General features: G+C 37.4%; 2 protein-coding genes across 3 annotated transcripts; one reads left to right on the forward strand and one right to left on the reverse strand.

Annotated features, from left to right (window-relative positions):
- The first annotated feature begins 5,787 nt into the window (after window positions 1-5,787).
- LOC110908025 (pentatricopeptide repeat-containing protein At1g76280) lies at window positions 5,788-19,169 on the forward strand. Of its 2 annotated transcripts, none has more exons than XM_022152926.2 (15): window positions 5,788-6,023; window positions 6,333-6,532; window positions 6,619-6,667; window positions 7,978-8,053; window positions 8,180-8,358; window positions 9,106-9,213; window positions 9,896-10,078; window positions 11,105-11,551; window positions 12,229-12,324; window positions 12,418-12,591; window positions 13,159-13,386; window positions 14,114-14,242; window positions 14,685-14,873; window positions 14,973-15,092; window positions 18,476-19,169. In XM_022152926.2, exons 2-15 carry the CDS (start codon window positions 6,513-6,515, stop codon window positions 18,860-18,862), a joined length of 2,385 nt encoding a protein of 794 aa, XP_022008618.1. In that variant the 5' UTR covers window positions 5,788-6,023; window positions 6,333-6,512; the 3' UTR covers window positions 18,863-19,169. The 2 variants fall into 2 exon arrangements, with proteins under 2 accessions (XP_022008618.1, XP_022008620.1); XM_022152928.2 differs by having other exon boundaries at window positions 5,844-6,045.
- Window positions 19,170-20,456: 1,287 nt separating this feature from the next.
- LOC110908024 lies at window positions 20,457-23,834 on the reverse strand. Its single transcript, XM_022152925.2, has 3 exons — window positions 23,704-23,834; window positions 21,152-21,261; window positions 20,457-20,866 (listed from the first exon to the last, which is right to left on the reverse strand). Exons 2-3 carry the CDS (start codon window positions 21,246-21,248, stop codon window positions 20,643-20,645), a joined length of 321 nt encoding a protein of 106 aa, XP_022008617.1. The 5' UTR covers window positions 21,249-21,261; window positions 23,704-23,834; the 3' UTR covers window positions 20,457-20,642.
- Window positions 23,835-24,875: the final 1,041 nt, after the last annotated feature.

The following is a 24,875-nucleotide window of genomic DNA, read 5'->3' on the forward strand; positions in this document are numbered from 1 at the left end:
TGTAAACATAACATACAAGCATTCATCGAATAACACGTAACATGCAATAACGGTCAGCGTATAAATATTGTTTGCGTTGTGTGTCGATTGTGATTTGAATAAGTAACGTATGTAATACCGAAAAGTGCGTAAAGCAAAAAGGGTTCGAGTATACTCACAGATAGCGTTTAAGTAAATAAACACTCTCTTGGATTGAAGGGAGCACTTGAGAGATTAGCCTGACAGTTAATGATAGCATAAGCGAAGAACGACGCGTTAAACGGTGCGAAAAGAATCAAGTGACGAATGGTAATCCGATCGGATGGCAATCCGATCGGATGGTCATTCGATCGGATGTCAATCCGTTCAGATGGTCATCCGATCGGATGGCCATTCGGTCGGATTGACATTTGTTTGGGATGAATGTGTTTGTGTATGATGGCTTTGAAGTTTTCATTGTAGCATTTTAAAATCAGAGAAGTATCTCTACCTTTCAGGTCGTTCGATCGAACGGCAGTTCGATCGGATGGCGATCCATCCGGCGAGACATTTCTTTGGAGAACAAGTTCACAACAGGATTGTCATTCGATCGGATGGTCTTCCGATCGGATGGCAATCCATTCGGAACTGATGATCCATGAAAATTATAAACAGTTTAAGTGTTGAAATCATAAGTCAGGATTGTCATTTTTCTGATTTTTCAATTTTTTTGGATTTTTTAATTTTTTTGTATTTTCTTCATATTTATGACTCGATTATTTACATGTATCCCATCCCCACACTTAAAGGTTGCATTGTCCCTAATGCAAGAACGGAAATACGACTCAAAACTACCAAAAAAATAAATATTAAAACGAAATAAATATATAATACAAAATAATACAAGGGAAACGACTTAGCTGAATATGTGAGACTGTCAAAGTGCCAGTCGTTTCCACATAAGCCCTCCAATTCGAAACGCGCTCAGCAAACAACTCCTAATCTCGAACACGCGAACGAAAGCGACATAAACATCAACCTATCAAACATCATCAACAAACTACCAACATATCATAATATATATACCATCAAAAGTATCAGTTTCAAACGCAAACCAAACCACCCCGCCCAAATATTAAACTAAAAACAATTGAACTCAATCTCGAAACACAATGGTCGAACCCCATTCCTAAACAATGACATATCCTTCAATATTAACAACTCGCAATCACCAAACTAAACAACCCGCACGCACCCTATCAGTGACACGAAACAACCGGACCTAACACGCTACTAACTTGACCGACCCAACCAACATTATCACCAAACTGACTCGAACCGGACTCATTACAGCGACTCACGTCTGACTAGACCAAAGGGACCACGAAAATGACACAAACTAAACCAAACAAAAGACTCGAACCTAGCTAAGACTCGACAAAACTGACTCAACAAGACTCGACACTCCCGACTCAACTAACCTACGGACCCAAATAAATAATCTAATCAACAAATATAAGAGATTAAAACAGAAAACATACCCGAGTGACTGAAAATTTGCAAGAAAAACCAAAAAAATATCGTAAATGGGGAGTCCCGAATCGGAGCTACCAGCTGGATAATTGCGAGTTTGGTTCGGTGGGATTTGTTCGCCATGAAATTCCTATTAGAATGGTGGGTAGGTGATGGAAAATGGTGGGTATACGGTGGAGATATGGTGGAAGGAGGTGTAGTCGGCGGTGGGGTGAAAGGAATAGGGTTATGGTGAATTTGGGGAAAACAGATGAAAAAAGGGCTTTTATCCGATCTGTGATGCGGTCGCGTGTCGCTACGGATGAATGGGTGGGCTGTGGCGTGACGCCACGGGTCGGTTCAAAGAAGAGGGGTTCAAGTTAAGGGTCGCGCTACGCGACGGATTAATGATGTTATGGTCGTGCGACGCCAGCATAGGGTTCAAACATCATTTTTGACCTGAGGGGTCGCGTTACGCGACGAGAAGGCCATTTCGCTGTGGCGGCACGCGAAGGCCCATTTTTGACAGTAGGTTGCGTGAAATTTTGAGTTTCATGCCTTAGAAAAAATTCTAAGTCTTACCAAACCTTCCCAAAACCATCCCAATTTTTTCTAAGTGTTGGGACTTACATGGATTGTCGTTTTCTTCGCAAATTCAGCTCCTCGATGGTACGATTCCTGCAAAATTACTTAAACACACAAAACAAAGACACGAAAAACTACGAAAAATAACGAAATTACAAACGGTACATACTCTACACTTGGGATTTCACCCCAAAGCACTAAGTGGCGGCTTTTGGTGGGATTTCGAGAGGAGTTTCCTTCATCTCATTCTTGTCTATCGCTCCTCCAATGTAGTGCTTCAAACGGTGGCCGTTTACCTTCCAACTCCGGCCATCGGACTCATCCATAATCTCCATCGCTCCGTACGGAAATACGTAATGAACCATATACGGTCCCGAGCACTTCGACTTCAACTTCCCCGCAAACAACTTCAATTCGAACCATATACGTGTTGTTTAGTGGTTTTTTATATGTATTATTTGGTTTTCTATATATCTTATATAACTTGCGTTTATTTTTGATCCATGTAAATCACGTGTCGGCATTCTTTGCTCATATCAAGATTTTTTCTTTATGGGTTGTTGTAACGAGTGTAGGTGGCGTAAAAAAACAAACCAATACCGATCAAATTCCCGCTGTGTTAGTATATTTTTGGTCGTCTCATGATTTTTTTAAATTTTTTCTATATTGGTTGCTATAACAAGTGTCAGTACCGAAGTTAAACGAACTAATACCCACACACGACGCAATGCGAGGATTTCCGACGCAACACACAGATTTAATAGCTTGTATACTATTAATAAAGAAACTAAATGAAAAGTAATTATTTGTTTTAAAGGCTTTTTTATATGTGTTGGTTCAGTGGTTTTTTATATGTATTATTTGGTTTTTTATATATCTTATATAACTTGCGTTTGTTTTTTATCCGTGTAAATCACGTGTCGGTATTCTTTGGTCATATCAAGATTTTTTCTTTATGGGTTGTAATAACGAGTGTAGGTTGCGTAAAAAACAAACCAATACCAATCAAATTTCTGTTGTGTTGATATATTTTTGGTCATATCATGATTTTTTTTGTTTATTCTCTATTGGTTGCTATAACAAGTGTTAGTACCGAAGTTAAACGAACTAATACCCACCCACGACGCAACGCGCGGATTTAATAGCACTAGTTGTGACAAAAAGGCAAATAGGTATAGGTAAATATGTAAGCCAATACTTGTTAAGTGTGTAATTTCTGAAACATACACATCATCAATGCGTAACATGTTAACCTAATAATTACATAGTATTATAAGAGTAAATGAAACTCTCGTGATTTTAGAGAGACAAAAAAGTTCAGTTATTTAAGTTATTTAATTTGAACAATTGACAAACTTGGTTACATTTCTATGAAGTTACCCTTTTTATGTGTAAGAACGGGTCCTTTGAATGAATGAAGATTACTTAGTTTTATTTGGAGTTATTATTGTTGACCCGACTCGAATCGAATAGCTGACCCGAACATATAATCCAAAACATAGTGATAGGATTTTTTTTGGGCCCTTTGACTTTCTGCCATCGCAAAACTTTTGGTTAAGCTCCGCCACAAAAAATAGCCCAGACTTAAGCAATTGGGTTGGGATTGCTAGGTCTAAATTTGTAAGACATAGAAAGGAGGATGCAATAATCATCCAGGTGGTATTGGTAGTGGAACTTGTCACGTGTGAGAGAGCAGATTAATCTTTATTAGGTGCTGTTTGTTTTTCAGAGGTAAAATGTCTGCAGTCTGCGGACCACATCTGCAGACATCTGCAGCTAAAGAGGTAGACCAAACCTCTGCAGTCTGCAAGAAGAAGACTGTTTGTGTTTAAACAAACAGCACCAAAGTGTTCATTTGCTAAACCTTAATTTTTAACAAACTGCACCAAAGTGTTCATCTGCTAAACCTAAAACTTTCTTATCTTTATTTCCAGCTAGAATTAATCATGGAACTAAATCATATAAAATTAAACCAAATCTACTCGTCTGCAAATGATATCTAATCTGCTAAAAACCTCATTCAATCTCTCTCTCTCTGATTCTAAATTTCACAGTGAATTTGATGATTTCTAAGTCGGAGTGTTACAATTTTGTTTATGAAAACATTTCATCAACGGAACACAAATAAACACCAAACAAATGATAGATAAACATGTAGATTACAACGAAATATCACGAAGAACAGATTCAATAAAAAGAGAAAGAAAACTGAAAAATAAATACAGAGAAACGTGGAGATCGAAAGTGACATTAACAAGAAGACAAATCTTGTTAGGAGGTTAATTGGAGATATGAAAGCTATAGCAGCTGCTGCGTGTTGCGAGTGTCGACGACGACCAGTGTAAAAACCTAAGGGGATGTTTGGCAACCTCTGAACACACACCCCAGCACCTTAATTCCAAGCAAACAGAAGATGGAGGTGTCGACTGTGAAGAGAAGCGATGGAAGGGGGTCGGCTGGCTGGAGAAGAAGGATCTAGCGGTTGTGGAGAAGAAGGATCTAGCAGTTGTGGAGAAGAAGGATCTAGGGTTTTTGAGATGTGTTTTCAAAGAGCAGAGGTATAGAAGAGCTTGAAGATGTGAGGCCATGTCTGTGCGAGGAAGAGGTTTAAAAATGGTTTTTTAATGAAATCACTTCCAAAAAACAAACACGCTGCAGACTCAAACGTCTGCACGTGGTCTGCGTGGGGCAAACATAAGAGGTTATGAAGTGCTTTTCACAAAAAACAAAAACCCCCTTATTGTTGATTCAATTGTTTGTTTACATATCAAATATACACACGAGTAGGTTCATATACTAAACACCCACTAGAAAAGTTTTTATATGTTGAATGACATTCAATACTCATTTTTATTTATTTATTATATATACTATATTTATTAAAGGGTTGTGATCACCTACAACCTATAACTAGGGCTGCAAACAAACCGAATGAACACGACTCATGTTCGTTTGTTAAGAAATATATTTGTTTACGAATTGTTCATGAAAGCTTACCGAACAGGATTTTATATTATTGTTTGTTTGTTAAGGAAATGAACTTGTTTATGTTCGTTTGTGTTTGTTTGTTAATTTTAGACAACGACTGAAAACGAACAATTTTAACCTAATATGTTGTATTCATAAACACTTAAAAAAGTTTAACACACATCTCTGCTTAAATGTAAATTTTATAAAAAATGAAGTTGTATTCAAACTTGATATCGTAAATTATCTACCGATACGGATTTCCCACGTCACCCGGTAAAAATCTAGTAATATATATATGTATCTAGACAATCTATACTACCTTATTAAGAGAACTAGGAGTTCTACCATTTTGGTAATTTTGCATTGTGTACACATCTTCAAGCAACATGTACAAGAGAGCTAAGCTATTTTAGAGGGGCTAAACTTGCCCATTGTCCAAAAATTTAAGATACTTTAGGGGTGTTTTTGTGATTTTGTCACCTTTGTAAACCTATAATGTTAAGGTGACATGTGAAGAGTCTAACTTAATTTATTAAATTTATTGTAATTCCTATAAATTAAAATGTATTATGTTAAGGTGACATGAAGTGTCCAGCTTAATTGATTAAATGTAATGTTAATAGATGAAGGGGTTATTGTATAAAAAAGGTAAAAAAAAAAAAAAAAAACTTTGGTTGATTTCAATTGGGTTTATTTCACCAAATGTAATGAAGAACTTCACCAAATTACCATTATCTCAATGCTTGCTTACATACGTTGGTAACCAAATTAGAAACCCGTCTTCACTATTAAGCCCAAAACCCAATATTTGTTCATTTGTGAGTCTGTGTTGTGAGAAACAGAACAATACGCAGCACACAACACACAACACACAACATCAGCAAGCATACATCAGCGCCACCCAGAGCTCCGGTGCGCTGCTGGCCGCCCCCTGCTTCGCCTTCATTAGTTCAGCCTCCATTTTCATCTCTCAAGCCCTCAACATTCATTTAATTTGGGTATTTTTCTGTTCTAATTGGGGTATTCTCCTATATTGTTTGAGCAAATCGATTATTTGGAATTCTTTATTGGCAATTCATTATTGTTTACAAATCCACATTCATTATTATGTGGAAATTCGGATTGATTAGGATTTAGGGCTTATTTTCTGCACCAGAATGCAACCTCTGAATACTAATTCTGCAAAAGTTTACTGAAAGTCCACCATTTCTGCACCACTATGATAATTTGTCCAAAATTATATATATATTTTTTTTTACTTTTTTTTTTGCAGTTAACTGGTGATTTTATTTTTTATTTTTTTGCAGTTAAGGGGATGGCATATCCATAGTTTAAAGAGTACAAGGGGCTAATCAATCAGCCATCGGAGACACCGTTGCAGCTCCGGTTAAACCTTTGAGCTTTCAGTTCCGACTGTCACTCACTTATGTTGTTGCCGGAGACTGTTTATTTCCGGTGATCAATTTCCGCCACCGTAGAGATCTGTCATGTGTGCTAGGGTTTCACTGTAAGTATCCATTCCCATTATTATATTATTATTGGATGAAATTCTAGTATTATATATTCATATTCACATATGTTTGTTTCCAACAGTAGCAAGCTCTTGGTGCCATCCATACGGAAGTCATACTCAACTGGATTGGTATGATTCCATTTCCTTTTACACTGTTGTTCTAATATTTGATATTCACAATAAATAGGTCTAATTGACTTTAAATAAAAGTCAAAGTGTCTTAATTAGCATAGTGTAGTACTACATCCCTTTCATGGGCACTATCCAGACACCACTGACGTGTTGTACGCACCCGTGTTTACGGGACGTATGAGGGCCAAATCATAGTGTCATACTGCCTGTATGATGATTTGGCTGACAAAGAAATGATGATGTGACTCCTGACAAAGTCAAACGGCCTGTGTGACCATTTTTGCGCTATCATATGACTTGTATGATGTGTTTGACTGACAAAGAAATGACCTGATGGGACCAGTATCACATCACATGACCCGTATAATGTGACAGCCAAGCTAGTGTACACTATTGGGGGTGGTACTATCTTGATAGCAACACACTTTCATTAAGAAGCTATACTTTTACTTTGATGTCAAATGGGTTGCTTTCAAGTTTCAACCGCCAAATTTATTGAATTTTAGGTTTTTTAGGAAAATTTGTAAACTTTTCGACCCCTAAGGGGCGAGACTTTGTTTTTAGTAGATTAGGGTTTTCTATTCAGAAGGGGATGGCGGCTAGGGGTGTAAACAAGCCCAGAGGCTCGAGAGCTACTCGTGATCGGCTCGGTTAAAAGCTCGAACGAGCCGAGCCTTAACGAGCCCGAGCCCGAGCCCGAGCTCAAGCCTGAAATAGAGCTCGTTTTGTTATCGAGCCCTAGCTCGAGCCAGAAATACAAAGCTTGTTTAGGCTCGCGAGCCTAAACGAGCCCATACAAAATTTAAATTTTTATATATATAATATATTAATAATGATGATAACATTGATGAGCCGAGCTAGAGCCGAGCTTTGACATGTTTAAGCGATGTTGAAGTGAGCTCGAGCCGAACTTTTAGCTCGTTTAAGGTTGTTCTCAAAATAGTTCGAGCCGAGTCGAGTCGAGCTCGAGCTTCGGGTTTTACTCGCGAGCCGAGCTCGAGCTCAAAGAAGTAGGCTCGAACCGAGCCGAGCTCGAGCTCGAGCTTCATAAAAACCTAACGAGCCGAGCTCGAGCCTGGTCGAGCTCGGGCTCGGCTCGTTTACACCCCTAGGGCGGCGCAGTTTGTTGCTCGTCTACCTGCTATCCTTATGTAATTTGCCCTGGTGATTGGAATGAAACGTTAAGAAATTAGATAAAAAAAAATTGTACGAATATTGGATATGAAACTCATAGTTGTGATATCAAATATCAAAAGCAGGCACACGTGTTCAACTTTTATTGTCTTACGAATGCTGCTATTGTCTAGGTAAGAAACAAGAGTTCTACATATAATTCAAGAAAAGAAATACCAAAGGAATGGAGAAATCCTGCAGCATTATATGGTATGTTAACGGGCCTCTATGTTTAATCTAGAGCATTATTACCTTTTCTTTTTTCAAAATTCTATACCTCTTCAACCAATCGCTCAATTAGTATTATTGTGTGTTTGACATTTAATTTTGGTTCAGGTTATCCTGTGAATCCAATTGTAGGATCGGTGCAGAAGCAAATAGTGAATGCACTTCACCTGGGTGAAAGAGAAAGGGCTTCTGCTCTGTTGTCCAATATTAGCCACGGCAAGCATGTGTTGTTAGCTAACCATTTTGTCGAAATTCTTAAATACTGTGCGTTGACACCTGATCCATTGGTAGGCCTTTGAGTGAATTTATTTTTAATTAATATGTAGTTTATTTTGTGGAGTAGCTAGGACAGCCTATGATAAATCTGTAAATAGTTTAATCTCCATGTTGGTAGCAAATTTGCTTTAACTTTTTATATTATTATATAAGCATGTTAAATTTACAAACAACAGGCATTTTTGCTTAGTTTAGCTTCATAATCCCATTAAGGAAAATTTCACTTCATGTGTAGTTGTCCTTTGACTATATTACATGCTAACAGTCATAAATGTAGGGGTGCTAAACGGGTCGTGTTCGCGGGTTGGCGGGTTCAACCTGAACACGTCCCGAACCCAAAAATTACGACATGTTCAACCCAATTTTTTTTTCACAAATTAATATATTAAAATTAGTATTTCACTACAAAAAAAAAACACACACAAATGTATATCATACAATTACATTTTGATTATAAAATCTTATATCAATTTTCTCTTTTTAAGTTATGATTATGGCATAAAATACATACCCAATTTAATTTATGAAATAAAACATATTGTAAAAAAATATAATATAATATAAATGGGTTAAACGGGTCAACCTGCCAACCCGACCTGTTTAACTTAACGGGTTCGCGGGTTCAACTTGAAACTGACCCGGACCCGTTTAGACTAAACCCAAACCCGCAAAATTTGTGTTAGGTTCGTGTCGTTTAATTAAATGCGTGCTGTGCTATTAAGGTATAACCTGATTACCTGGATTTGTTCTTCGTATAGTTTGTCTTGGAGATTTGGAAAACTATGGAGGAAAAAGGAATTGACCTGAACAATAGATGTCACACTCTTATGATTCGAGCTCTCTGCAAAGCTGGCTACTTAGAGGAGGTATAAACTTTTTTTACATCAACATTCTTATATCATACTTAGGGCTGCAAACGAACTGAACGTTCAGCAAACAGTTCGTGAACCTTTCGACGGAAAGTTCGTTTGTGTTTGTTCGTCAAATAAGTGAACAAACACGAACAAGAAATTTTGTTTGTTTAGTTAAATGAATGAACATGAAAAGAGGTCACGTTCGTTCGTTTATGTTCATGAACGTTAAGTAACATGTTCGTTTATATTTGTTGGTGTTCGATAGTTCGTGTTTTTAATTTTTATATTTTATTTAAGTACTTCAAATTTCCGACAAATAAAATATTTAATAAGAATTAGTGTATTATATATTCTGTTCATAAACGAACCCAAACGAACACGAACACGTTCCTTTTTTTTTTTTACAAACGATCTCGTTCAGTAAGTGTTCATGAACGGTTCGTGAACACATATATTTCCTTAACAAACGAACATGAACAAGGTCTCGCTCGTGTTCGTTTGGTTCGTTTGCAGCCCTAATTATTTATTCATGCTGCAATTCTATGCTTGTCATATTAGTTACTTTGTCATCTACATACTTTAAATAGCTAAACCGATAAAAGAAGTTACATTTTAAATTAATCGTCTTGAACAAGAAACATCTGACTTATACCCGTTTTAATATAGATTACATCTTTTGTGCTTCTTTTTGTAGGCATTTAACTTGATGAGTAATTGTACGGAAACTTCGTATCTTTATCCGACTCTGCAAAAATATAACATCCTTCTAGGAGCTTCTACCGGAATGAACAGTGTTATTCATGTCAGTAGATGCTTAGACCTAATGGAGAATGGCATGTTGGGGAAGGATGAAATTACGTACATCGAACTTCTCAAGGTTTGTATCATCACGTCAAAAGTCATATCACATGAATAATTCTATACGCGTATGTTGAATAGAGTTGACAGTTTCAATCCATTTGTTATGAATGGGTAAAATTGGTTGTGGCTTATCCTATGCAGTTAATGCGGTAAAAAATCGGATATCGGTCAAGGACTGATATTTGAGAATTGAGATATAGGTTATCGCGGTGGGATATTGATAATTTTAAGAGTAAAATGCACGGATAGTCCCTGTGGTTTGGTGAAATTTCACCTTTAGTCCCCAACTTTTCAAAATTACACACTTAGTCCCTGTGGTTTGACAAGTTGTTACTCGGATAGTCCCCAAAGCGGATGAATGTTACTCAAATAGTCCCTGTGGTTTGACAAGTTGTTACTCGGATAGTCCTTGTCATTTCACACCCAGTTAACCAGAAAAACTAACCTCCATCCGCTTTGGGGACTATCCGAGTAACAACTTGTCAAACCACAGGGACTAAGAGTGTAATTTTGAAAAGTTGGGGACTAAAGGTGAAATTTCACCAAACGGCAGGGACTATCCGTGCATTTTACTCTAATTTTAATATCATGCAGAATTTATATATATAGCAATTTAACACTAACAATTAAGTATACTTGCCTACCATTAACAAATTAACAACCTTTTGCAACTTGCAAAACACTAACAATTGTAGCAAGTAGGAACTGATTAAGACTTAAAACACTAACATAATAACATTTAACACTAGCAATTAACAATTAAGAATTAAAACACTAATAGCAGCAATAAGAAGAAAGATGAATGGTAGAACTAAGAAGAAAGGTACTGATATCGGTAAAATCGGTGATATATATCGGTCAATATCGCCGATAATATCGGTACCGATATTTCACACCGATATTTTACATGGGGACCAATAACCGATACATCACCGATATTAACCGCATAGGTGTCTAATCTCCAACGGGTCTAATAAATATTTGGCAAAAAATTTAGATTTTGGTGTTATCGAGTGAGTGTATTCTAAATTTATTCTTTCAGCTTGCAGTTTTGCAGAAAAATCTGTCAGCGGTCCATAGCATCTGGAACGAGTACGCCAGATATTACAGTTTCAACCTTATTTCTCTAAGAAAATTCATTTGGTCCTTTACAAGATTAAAAGATTTAACAACCGCGTGTGAAGCTTTACAACATCTAGTGGCTTTAGTTTTCCGAGGAGATTCAACTATCAAAATAAGCGCTGAAGAAAAAATGGTTATTCCAAAATTGGACGTACCGATACCTTTCTACTGTAATCAGGATAATAATAATACGGGCAGTCCAAAAGTTGTCAGATTTGACTCGAATGAAGTCAAAAGCGTTGGAACGGTGCTGGAATACCCGAAAAGTGTTCTTGTTACGAAGATCTTGAGGTTGTCCTTTACTGATGTTATTCGTGCTTGTGTGCCGCCGAAAAACGATGAGCTGGCAGAACAGTTATTCTCTCTGGTAGTATTCCGTTTCACATATTTAGTCGGAAAGTTATTTATATGTACAAGTTTAAAACATCACTTCTACATGTTTAGGGGTCATATAATCAGTTTTGGTCACTCATTTTTATACCTACTGCCACAAATTAAATCTTATTTATCTAAGCACAAAATTATATTAAAGTACACGGATGGTCCCTGTGGTTTACCAAAATTTTGGATTTGGTCCCTGGCTTTTAAAAAGTAAACGGATGGTCCTTGTGGTTTGCACTTTGTAACGCATTTAGTCCCCAACCAACAAATCTAAAGATTTTAGCATGTCCATGTTAGGGACTAATTGCGTTACAAAGTGCAAACCACATGGACCATCCATGTACTTTTGGAAAAAGCTGGGGACTAAGTTTGTTACAAAGTGCAAACCACGGGGACCATATGTGTAATTTTGTAAAGCTGAGGGCCAAATCCAAAATTTTGGTAAATCACAGGGACCATCCATGTACTTTACTCATTATATTAATTTGAACGGCTTTTACTTCCATTTAACAAGCTTTCTATACTTTTCATGCATATGTCTTCTTCGGACATTTATTTGTTAATTACTTGAATAATCAGAAATTGTCAAACACTCAAACATGTGATTATCTTTTTATTATTGTCATTAATAAATCTGATTTTATTTTATTCTATTTGGTTTAGATGCAAAAGCTTGGCATCGAACCGTCACGCAGTGCATACGATGGCCTCATTCGAGTGCTTATTAAAGAGAGAGGTTTCCATGATGGCATAGAAATGGTATATATAATTAATTACCTTTATCTTTATTATTATGTCATGTCAATATCGTCTTCATAATTATTTTCGCATTCTGTTTGTTATTCTTTGCAGCTAAATTTGATGAAACAAAAGAATTTGAAGCCACATGATTCAACTTTTGCAGCTATATCAATAGGTTGCAGTGAAAGCTTGGAATTGGATTTGGCCGAGGCATTTTTGGATCAGATGGCGGAATATAAAAATGCGTATCCGTACAATAAGCTACTAGAAGCGTGTGACACATTGGTTAGTAAGCAACATTTATCTGAATATTGTTGTTTGTAGTTTTAGAGTAAAATGCCATTCTCGTCCCTTAGGTTTTGCCAGTTTTGCGACTTTCGTCCAGAGGTTTGTTTTTCCGCATGTGGATCCAAAAGGTTTGAAATCTTGACAGTTTCATCCGGCTCGTTAACTCCATTCGTTTTTCTCCGTTAAGTCAGGGGTATTTCCGTCTTTTTTGTTAAGTTAAAGGACAATTAGGTCTTTTTCAAGTGTATTCGGTCTTTTTACATAAAGTGAAAAAGGCCGAATTGCCCTTTAAGTTAGAAAAAAAGACGGAAATACCCCCGACTTAACGAAGAAAAATGGATGAAGTTAACGAGCCGGATGAAACTGGCAAGATTTCAAACCTTTTGGATCTAGATGTGGGAAAAACAAACTTTTGGACAAAATTCGCAAAACTGGCCAAACCTCAGGGACGGAAGTGGCATTTTACTCTTTTATTTGTGGAATCATTGTCAATTGTGATCTTGCATTTAGATGAAATAATGCTATCTTCTCATGAAAAAAAAATATGTTGGTTTAATAATGTAGGATCAACCTGAACGTGGAGTTCATGTATTTGGTAAAATGAAGCAGTTGAAAGTGGCCCCAAATATCAAAACATACGAGTTGCTGTTTTCATTGTTTGGCAACGTGAATGCTCCGTACGAAAATGGAAATATTTTGTCACAAGCAGAAGCTACTAGAAGGATAAATGCAATAGAGGATGATATGGTCAGAAATGACATTCAACACAGTTATGTGTCATTAAGGAACTTGGTAAGTCCCTGTCCCTCTATTGAACACACTATTTCTTCAACTCCCCCCCCCCCCCCCCCCCTTCCTAAAAAAAAAAAAAAACTTTTTGGGTATCTTTTTATAAATGAATATTGCAACTTGAAGAATCAGAATCAGATAATCAGTTGTCCAAAATAATGAATATTTTTTTAATAAATAATTAGTGTGTCGAGAATATAGTTAAAGAAATATTTTTTCGGCTATAATTTTTTTTTAATAGAATGATTTAGGAGGCCTTATGCTTTAAAAAAGCAACTTTGGGCCACCTTCTACCTGTTTGAACCATTTGACCTGTTTTCTTTTTAGTTCCTTGTTATTTCTTCGATATCCCTCCACCCACCCTGCCCAGAAATAAAACCCAAAACCCCTTTTCAGGTGTTTGAATGCGTGTTTTGTAAATAATAAATGCAAATTTCAGAATTAGATGATAAGATAATGCGTTGATTAAAGTTACGGATAGGTTGGAAAGTTTACATTTATTTCAATATTCAGTTTTCGTGCAGTTACTTAGCTGCGTTTCCTAATGTGATTATGTTAAAACTAGCCATCCCCGGGACAGGTACTCGATGCAATATGCCGTCCCCGTGCTTCATAGTGGGCAATTAAAGATTCAATAAAGGCTCGGTTTTAGGGTTCTCATAGTTGATGAATATGCCTCACAATTGTATCATAGATATACCTTAAAATTCTTTTTTTTGATAATGTATAGCTAAGGGCACTTGGATCAGAGGGGATGATAAGTGGGCTCTTGCACTACTTACGTGTGGCAGAAAACCAATTTACTCCGGGAACTCCAATTTACAACATAGTCTTGCATTCACTTATTGAGGCTAACGAGGTAGGTAATATATGGTTAAAATGAGTACTAGGTTGAGCTGTGAGAACCGCGAGAACTTTTTGATCTAAAGGTTTTTTGAAAAAAGAATTTTGACGAATTTTTTTATTAAACGTTTAAAAAAAATCGTATACGACTTCTTACGTTCGTTTAAAACAAATTTACACCGCCGTAACGTCATGAAGCTGATGACGCCAGTGTAAATCAAACTTACATGTTGAATAAATGGCGGCTCGTCAACTTTTTTCGAATATTTTTTCACAGATGTCTTAGTTAGATGTTAATCTACGTTTGTGCAAAATTTGGTTGAAAAATTGACACAGGAAGTAGGAATTCTCGCGGTTCTTGCAACTCGGAGGAGTTCTCATAGGAAATGAATCCTATATATATGTGTGTGTGTGTGTAATATCATTGTGATAATACCATAATGTGTGTTGTGATCCAGGATCAAACGGCGATAAATGTATTTAGAACTTTGATGTCACATGGCTATCGTCCGAACGACGTGACATGTAACATCATGATTGACTGCTGCAGTATTAGTAGGTCATTCAAATCCGCTCAGGGTTTGACCGCCATGATGATTCGTTATGGATATCCACCACAGGCGCAAACTTATACGTCTCTTGTAAAGGTATTACAATATTTATAGCTTTCTTCGCCATATTTAACTGTTCTATGCGTATTCAAAACATTGTTCTTTTAATCTGATATAAATATCGATGGTTATCAGCTTGTGTTGGCATCGGAAGATTTTGATGAAGCGTTGAATCTTTTAAACCAAGCTTGCTCGGACGGAATCCAACTTGATGCAGTGTTGTTCAACACAATTATTAATGTCGCATCGCAAAAGGTATCTAATTGCTTCTTCGATAAACTATAAAACGGAACTTTGTTTTCGTTCATTTAACTTTAACCGAACACGAACATATAATTGAACACATTTTTTTGTTCATGTTCGTTTATTAAGAAAATGGGCATGTCCGTGTTTGTGTTCGTTTATGTTCGTTCGTTTAAAACCTAAACAAGCAGTATACGGACATAAACAAACAAACAAACTTAAACAAACATAATTAACAATAAACAACCCAAACGAACATGTTAACATAATTTACCAAACATAAACGAACATAAAGTAATTTTTTATATAAGTCGATATATAAATATAACTATTTATGTATTTAAATTGAAACGTACATATACGAACATAAACAAACGAACATAGACAAATGTAAATGAACGAACATAAACGGACATAAATGAACGAACAAAATGTGTGTTCCTGTTCATTCGTTTAATTAAATGACAAAAAATTGTGTTCATGTTCGTTTGTTTATTTTTATTTAATAAACTAACATAAACGAACTTCCCGCCGAACAAGTTCACAAACAGTTCATGAACGTTCGGTTCGTTTACAGTCCGTCTAAAGCGCAACTTATGTGGGGCAGGTGGCCTCAACGCTTACAACTGTGCCACCCCTTTAAATTTGTATGAAACAAAACTAATAATTTAAGAGTAAATTTCAAAGTTCGTCCTTTATGTATGTCTAAAATATCAAAGTATGTCCTTTATCTTTAATAACCTCAGAAAACATCCTTAATGTTTGAAAAACCAATCAGGTTATGTCCTTTACCCTAAACCTTGTTTGTTTTCCCAGTTAAATCAGGTCACATGTGAAGCACATGAGGGCATTAATGTCATTCTACCTACCATCCTGTTATAAAAACCCTAAAACCCCACAGAGAGAGCCTGATACGAACCCATGGGTATTTGACCCATTTAATTATCTGCAGAAATGGGTTTTGGGGGGAACGGTTCTGGGAGCAAGTAGTGGGCAGTTTCTAGCAGTTAATTAACTTCTTTTCTTTTATGTTAAATAAGGCAGAATAGGTAATGTTTCAGGGGTCGATGTTTATGTTATAAAAATTAGGGTTCTAAACCTTTTAATTGGAGACCTAATCCTTCTCGAATTGGATTATCTATCTTGTTTGTTCTTGTTGCGATCAAATCTGAATTTCAGATTCTATCAAATGGTTCCATTGCCGGGAAATCCGAAGCTGGTGCAGACCCGGTACAGTTCCTGCGATCAGGTTGTGATTGCTTCTCAATTAGCATCAATTGCAGCCAGCATAGACTCTATGCGGAAGGATATCGCAGAGATCAAGGCTCAGGTAATCCGGGATGATTTTAACAGTGAAGAATCAGACATTAGTTTGAAGAACACAGTGGCGGAGGCACCGCATGGGTCTGAGCATGACCCTCTTCAGCAACTTGGATCCGGATCTGGTGGCGGAATTACCGTTAGAAACGATGTAACTGGTGATGGGATCGAGGGCGCCGATGACATGGATGACGAAATGGGCACCAACGAAACTGACAAAATTGATGGAACCAGAATTGAAGCTTGGGTGGCGGCGGAAAATTTAACGGAAAATGACAATCATGAGCAGAAGGGGAGAGGAGAAATTGGTGCTCTCTTTGAGAGGTTGGTGTTCCTGCCCAGGAGTTTGAGCCTAGTGGTTTGTGAGGAATTGGTCCAATTCATAAAGGAGGGCTGTAAGTTGAATTACCATGATTGTACGGTGGTGTTACGAGTATCTTCGCCCTTGCTGTTCATGACCACAACCATATCAAGGCAGCTTTCTGTGTTGAGGAAAACCCCTCAACGACCCAGGACGGTGGTTGTATTTTTTATCATTGTGTGGGACCCAGGAAAAGAAATTCTAGGTGGTCCTACCTGGAGAAAACCTACAGAAGGTGAATGTGTTCATACAAATGACAGTTCCCAGTTTCTCTCACAAACACTTTGCAGGTCAATTGGGTTGTTTGGTAGTCCCTGTACCTGCGGTAATGTGCTCAATGGGAACAAGCTTAGAGACTACAACAATCCTCTTCAAAAAGCTACAACATTTGGTTCTAGGCGTTATATTCAAGCTGGATTAAACTCTGCAGATTTTAAATGGGTGGAGATCAATGAAAACGACAAAGCCACTTGGGACGATTACGACTAATTCAAGAACCAGTTTCCTTATCTTCGACTTGAGGACAAGTCGATTTTCCAGGCCGGAAGTATTGATACGAACCCATGGGTATTTGACCCATTTAATTATCTGCAGAAATGGGTTTTGGGGGGAACGGTTCTGGGAGCAAGTAGTGGGCAGTTTCTAGCAGTTAATTAACTTCTTTTCTTTTATGTTAAATAAGGCAGAATAGGTAATGTTTCAGGGGTCGATGTTTATGTTATAAAAATTAGGGTTCTAAACCTTTTAATTGGAGACCTAATCCTTCTCGAATTGGATTATCTATCTTGTTTGTTCTTGTTGCGATCAAATCTGAATTTCAGATTCTATCAGAGCCACATCCACCTCCCACCACCGCTACCATCGGACCTCACTCCCACTACCATCTCTGTTTCTATGAGAGAGTGAGAACATCATCTTCGTCATCATCGGAGAACGGCCGGAGTAAGAACAACACCAGAACCGGAACCGGCGCCGTTTCTCTCTCTCTTTCTGCAGTTTTCTCTCTCCTCGATCTCTCTCGTTATCTCCCTATTTCTCTGTCGTTGCAGCCGTATGCCGCCACCACCATGGTGGCCGGCCGTTTAATCGCGTGAAAACATGGGGGTTTTGTGGTGGATTTAAGGTGAAGAAGGAGGGTGGTGGTGTGGTGTGAGTGTCTCGTCGGAGCAAGAACGGGCCGGCATAGTCGTCGGAGTCCAGCTCCGGTTGCCGGACAGGAGACGAGAGGGGAGAAGAAAGGGAAGTCACTGCTCATGAGGGTTTAGGTTTTGTTTTGAAAGGGAACTTCGAGCGGAAATCAGCAGTCACGAAATCTTCGACGGACTTCGTGGAAGCAGGTGTAGTGGAGGCGGTTATTGACAGACTACCGGATTTTGAAAAATGCGACGCCGGATTTTGCGGTGGTGGTGGTGGTGGTAGTAGAGAGAGAGAGCAGAGAGAAAGATGAGTGTGTGTGTTCTGTATGTATGTGTGGGTGTATATATATATTGGTAGGTAGAATGACATTAATGCCCTCATGTGCTTCACATGTGACCTGACTTAACTGGGAAAACAAACAAGGTTTAGGGTAAAGGACATAACCTGATTGGTTTTTCAAACATTAAGGATGTTTTCTGAGGTTATTAAAGATAAAGGACATACTTTGATATTTTAGACATACATAAAGGACGAACTTTGAAATTTACTCTTTCTTATTTATGAACTGATTATACAGGATAGGATAGACATTATCGAATATGTGATGGACCGTATGCACAAAGAGGGGGTCCCACCGGATCCTGCAACATGCGGTCATGTGTTCACAACATACGTGAATCAAGGTTTCTACAATACAGCCATGGAAGCATTGCAAGTTATGAGCATACACATGCTATCCGAAGAAGATATTAACAAAAATAAAACGGTTTTTGAGGAGCTTATTTACGCGGAAGATTCAGAAGCCGAATCAAGAGCTTTAGACCTGTTCAAAGATTCCAAAGAGAATGTTGCTGTAGCCCTTTTGAACTTAAGATGGTGTGCGATGGTTGGGAACCCGATTTCGTGGTTAACCGATCAGAGCCAGTGGGTCAAGCGGCTCTCGGCTACAAACAGTTTTAGATAAAATGGCAACTGGTGAGCCGATTTTCAAAGTGATATGATTGTACCAATAAGATTTTGTAGTCTGTCCACATCAGAAGTGGTGAGAATAGTTTATATGAAGGGGCAAGCAATAATGTAATTTATTATTTGATTATCTAACTTGGGTATCATTGTGGTTTAGCTAGCATGCATGAGTACTAGATCATCTGAGGTTTCTTATTTATGCATACACTTCAGTTTGGGCTCAGATAAAAAAAGAATATGGGTTTGTTGAGGGCCACCGTACCTCAAAGCTAAAAGTATGGGTTACGAAGAATGTATTAACTTTATTTTGGTTGGTTGGTTTTCGATTACCGGTTAAATATACAAAATGCTTCGGTTCTGTTGATAGACCTTTGGGTTTAGTTTTTTAGGGTTGAATTACTTGAGTCAGGGTGTTAGGAGTGGGTGGCGGCAAACCCCATTCACCGATTCGGCAATGGGCGGCATTGGACGAAATGGGTTTTCAATCGGTGAGGCATAACCGACGCGGGGAAGGGAGGAAGGAGAGAGAGAGAGAGGGGGGTGTGGGGTGGGGGTCCATTCCAATCTCAACCAATCACATTTTTTTTCTTTTTTTTTTATTTAATAAGTTTACCACTTCACCAAATGTCTAAACCATTGCCAACACTTTTCATCAAAGTTTAAACACTTTTCACTAATTGACGTGACGCACTCTGATTGGTCGATTTTTTAGTTTGTCACTCTCAAGTGTTTAACCACTCCTAACACCCTCAGGTTGAATACGGATTTATTATTTGACAAAAATAAATAAATAATAATAATTACATATCATTATGTTGATTTGGTTGTGGTTCGATCTTCAGTATACTCCTAACATAAATACCAACTGAAACATGCCAAACTTAATATTTCACAAATATCATAAACGAGATACGCTCAGTTAAAAGTAACATGTATTGATCCGAACATGTTTTAACCCGTTAAAAACTTGACCCGACAAGTTTACCATCTCTAGTTTCTACAGATTGATTTTATGCCAAAGTTCCAGTTGTAATCACTTTACCAAAAAGAGTGAAACCCAACCCACAATCATTTCTTCTATTCTTTAACAAATGCAGTATAGGACTAGGGTGCAAATAAAGCAAGCCATTTGTTATTCGAGACCCTACAGTTCTACCTTTACAGTTCTATGTGTTTGTATGTTGTTTGTTTTGGGGCTGGGGGTCTCTCTTAAAGCAGCTTCTCTATCCACGAGGATAGAGGTAAGGTTTGCCTACATCCCACCCTCCCCAGACCCTACAAATAGCTTTTGCTGTGTTGTGGGATTTACTGGGTACGGTTGTTGTATTTGTTATTCGAGATCAGCTTACTAAAAACTCGAATTAAGCGCAGCTTAAATATTAGACTCGAGTCGGTATTAGAGTTAATTTGATAAACAAATTTGAACCTGGGCTTGGCACAACTGGGATTATTATTTATATAAATATAATAAATATTACTATTTGTATAATAAAATATAAATAAAGACAATTAATAAATAATAACCTCGACATCTATAGATAAAGCTCAAAACAAGTCAAACTCGAGCTCTACCTAAGTTAAACAAGTCCACAAAACATAAGCTACAAAACATTAATTATAATCAAAGCATCTAAAAGACTTGCAAGCAAGCCATTGAGTCTGTAAGTTCACACCAGCTATAGGTTTACCATTTGTGACGTTACAACGATGAAAAATGCAAGAATGCTTTAATATGATCACAACCCTGAGAAATTTAAAAAAAAAAAAAAAATGAACTCTTACTCATCTTTTTTACTGGTTGATGAGCTTTCATGAGTTTGATCTGGTACCAAGTGTTTGACACTAGCCTCGGCTTCTGAAACAAACTTAGGGTCTGGCTCGTGTTTATCAGATGGCTCTTTCATTGCCAAATATATGTAGAACGCAATTACAATATTAACAGATATCACAGCAAGAAACCCGCTTATAAGTGTCAACGAATACGGAGACATGTCCGAAGCACCTGTTGGATGATGACATGGCACGATAACCAAGTAAGTTTAAGGAGAATCCATATATATACTTTGAGTGAAACCATTGTACATACATGTTTGACTTTTTAAAAATCGCGTTGACTCTTTCTCTAGAACGAGAATCGAACTTGTGTCTAGCGTAACATACACTTTCAAACAAAGGTATAAAGTGATGGCTTTTAATATGTAGTTATGTACATCGTCTCAGCTTTCTAGACGCAAAAAGACCAAATAAAGCAAGAATATAGATAATGAAAAAGTTAAATGAAGCTTACCGGGAAATAAATTGTTGTTGAAGGCATACAGAATTGCAATAGGAATCGACCACATAAATATGGATGCGATAAAGAACTTTTCTATAACTTTTGCCATTGTCAACCTCAAACTGCAACAATTCAAAAATCACACGGTCATTGGATTATTCATTTGGTACATTAAGTTACTCCCCGCTTGCGGTATGCACATATAATGTATATATGTGTGGGCCCTCGGGGGGCAAAAGTGAAAGTGCACTAATTTTAACGTTATTTTACTAATTTCGTGAAAATAACGTTAAAAGCTGAGGACGGTTAATCATGCATCATGTGGTGGCGTTGATAGCTGAAAGGCAAAAGGGTACATGCACTAATTGGTCTTTGTCCCGATTGCTGAGTGTTATGTGCCTTATGTCCAAGGCTTGATGCAAAACTACTATCGAGCCAAGGGTCTCACTGGAAGCAGCCTATCTATTCCTACGGGGTAGAGGTAAGGCTGTCTACATCTTACCCTCCTCAGACCCTACCTTTGCTTTGCTATTGGTGGGATTTACTGAGTATGATGATGATGATGATTTGGTACATTAAGTTAAATATCAATGGAAAAATAAAATTTATAAAATAGTATCGTAACTAAGATCTTATATGTTTACATAACCTAAATAACTATATGTGATCGTGGTTTTAATATGCGTGATGCGCTCCGATGCGTTTTGATCACAAAAGCCGATGCGCGATGCGAATACGTGATGCGCGCGCATCACGTATGTGAGGCGTTTGTTATTTTAAAAAAAATATTTATAGATAATATTTTAACTTGTTAACTTTAAACATTAAAAATTTAGAGATTAAGATAAATAAATACAACAAAGTAGCTCTAGTACCATGAAAGAAGTTCAATATAACCAAAATAAGCCTTGAACTCTTAAGTGTACAAGTAATCTATGTAGGAACTCCTTTAACAACTTCATCAGCTCATTGTACAATTTTACTCTGGTCGATTTCGAAAAAATGCGCACATCAGGAGCGCATTATGCGATTTAGGGGGCATCATCCTTGCATCATGTAATCACAGCGCATCGCATCATCTGCTGCGATCTCATCAGTGCATCGTGCGCATCACGCATTATGCGCACATTTTAAAACCAAGTATGTGATATAACCTAAATAACTATATTCAACTTTTAGATATGTTTTTATCGAGAAAAAAGACACAGATGTCAATGAACAAAACCATATAAAAAGCATAGCGGGCTCAGAAAAACGCCTCAAGGTCTGCGCTTCTTGCACGTGTGATCAAAATGAATGAAAACTGGGGTCTGATTGTCTGAAAAAGGCTAATATGTAAAAACAACCAAAAGAATGAAGAGATTATATGTAAAAAGAGATCAGAAAGATGCAACACTTGGTTGTACATAGAGCAACGCCTAACGTACGTGAATCTCTCACCTAGCGCCTAGGCTTTCGGGACGTAAACGCCCGAGAGTGCCTTGTACTTTTTAAAACTAAGGCTTGATATGAAAAATCAAAATCCAGCCCTGTTATAGTAACCGAGACGCGAACTTAGACTTAAACTTTTGTGTAACTTATTTAGATGTTTTGAAGTGCAGATATGTTTCGGTAATACCTTTTAAAAATACATTTACATCAACTTTTCATCTGAATCACAATCAGTGTGGCTAAGCAACAACGGTTTTCTCGAAGAATACAGATTAAACGGAAGTTCTTTTAAATCACCGTATTGATCTAGACACGCCATGGTGTTTAGGCCATCCAGTAAGAGGCCCAGTATGCACTTTACCCCGTCAAAGTTCTCAAATTGCAGGCAACTTTGCTGTCTAAAGTACTTAAATCTCGAACCGATTAATCCATAAATTCCATAAATCTCAACACATGTATCTAATGCCAACAGGAAAAAAAACCCTCTGCTTAATTTATGGTTACATAGCTTAAGGAATTGAGTTCTTAAAACGCTACTGAATTTGAAAACAATCAATAACACCGACAAATTGGATGATAAAGCCATCAAAGGATTAAACAATAAATTTTTTCTTAAAAAAAGTTCAGAGATGCATTCATCAAGTGCTACATCTTAAGAAAAATATATACATATTTAAAAAAAATAAAAGAGATTATATCGCTATAAATTCGGGTAAACGGGTATAACACCAAATCCCAAACCTGTCCCAAAGCTGCGATAAAAACAAAAATTAATCCCAAACCTGGCCCCATACCCGATTACCTGTCCCATCGGGTTCGATTGTCATCCCTAAAATTGTCATGTACCAAAATTGGCATCAAAGAAAAACCCTGCTTAATTTAGGGTTCTGAGGTCTTAAAAGGCCACTGAATTTGTAAACAATGAATAACACGGACAAATTGGATGATAAAATGATCAAAGAATAAACAATAATATTTTTATTACTTAAAAAAAATCCAGAGATGCATTCATCAAGTGCTACATGTTAAGCTAAATATATAATATAGTGAAGTTACTACAAGGCTTTAAACTAGGGTTCCTGTATATAATATAAACAATTATGAATGAAATCGATATGAGTTAAAGAACTTGCCATTCAGGATTTAGGGGCTTCGAGATGCGAAGATGGATCGTAGATGCCACTGCGTCTGAGTCCACAAGATCAGGGGATTTCACAAAATCAGTATTCACTTTTGGGAGTGAGGGTATCTACTACTAGTCAAGTTTTTTTTTTTTTTTTTTTTTTTAGAGTAAATTACAAGTTTTACCCTTTATATTTACATCAAATTGCAGGCGCTGTTCTTTAGCGTAAAAGTTTACGAAGTTTTGTCTTTAACGTTTCAAAATCTTGCACGTTATGTCCTTTAGGCCAAACCCAGTTAGATTTTTTAGTTAAATCTGGTCATGTGCAAGACACATGAGGGTATTCTTGTCAATTTATATTCCTAGGGACTATTGAGTAAATAAATTATAACAAGTGACTTTTGTGTAGAATATAAAAAAATAAAAACATTTAATCTCTCTCTCTAAACTCATCTCTCTCTGTTCTCTAAACTCATCATGTCAACTGAAACAGAAGATCCCTGATCTGTCGTTTTCCTCTCAAATTCGTCCAATGAAGCCATCATTTGGTGGAACTCTCCCATCATCTAAACCTCCAGATCCTCCACACCTCACTAATTCGTCTCAATTTCCCCCTGGTCATCCCCAGCCGCCATGTTACCTTTGCGAACCCTAATCCCCCACCTTCCTCGCATGGAAATGGAGCGGCTATTGATAACTGTAGGATCGTGTTTCGACCCGAACGAGTCGTTCAGAGGAGTTTTCGTCAATTACAGGTGCGGAAAACAGGTAATTAACGTAGAAACAGCTAGCAATCACTTTAAACACCTTTTTGCATTGATTTAACACTGATTACATCCAAATCTCGATCCGGCAGCACTTCGGTACGAGTTACAAGGTCTAATCTGTCTGGTTCGCTTTTCTTTTCATGCTCGCATAGGATTGAGATCCTAGTGTATGTTTGCCTCCAGTTGCCCTACTTCTAATTTCTTTGTTTCTTAAAGACTTTGCTTTCCACTTAGGTGTGTTCCAGTGGTCAAGCATTTGTTTCCATATCTCAGATCTTATCCATGCTGGTTTAAAGTCAATCAGATCGGTCATATCCTCTCCAACATTTTTACCTTTTTCTTTCGCTGTAGCTTTAGCATCATTTTGTACGTTCCGCGACAAATTAGGGAATTTACTAGCAATGCACTTCTCCCA

Source organism: Helianthus annuus, chromosome 14, assembly GCF_002127325.2.
Source record: "Helianthus annuus cultivar XRQ/B chromosome 14, HanXRQr2.0-SUNRISE, whole genome shotgun sequence".
In the NCBI taxonomy this organism is placed as follows: Eukaryota; Viridiplantae; Streptophyta; class Magnoliopsida; order Asterales; family Asteraceae; genus Helianthus; species Helianthus annuus.

Coding starts and splice junctions, on each gene's coding strand:
- LOC110908025 (XM_022152926.2), top strand. CDS start 6,513: ATGTGTGCTAGGGTTTCACT. Junction 6,668..7,977: donor AGTCATACTCAACTGGATTG/GTATGATTCCAT, acceptor GCTATTGTCTAG/GTAAGAAACAAGAGTTCTAC. Junction 13,387..14,113: donor ATGTGTCATTAAGGAACTTG/GTAAGTCCCTGT, acceptor GATAATGTATAG/CTAAGGGCACTTGGATCAGA.
- LOC110908024 (XM_022152925.2), bottom strand. CDS start 21,248: ATGGCAAAAGTTATAGAAAAGTTCTTTATCGCATCCATATTTATGTGG. Junction 20,867..21,151: donor CAACAACAATTTATTTCCCG/GTAAGCTTCATT, acceptor ATCATCCAACAG/GTGCTTCGGACATGTCTCCG.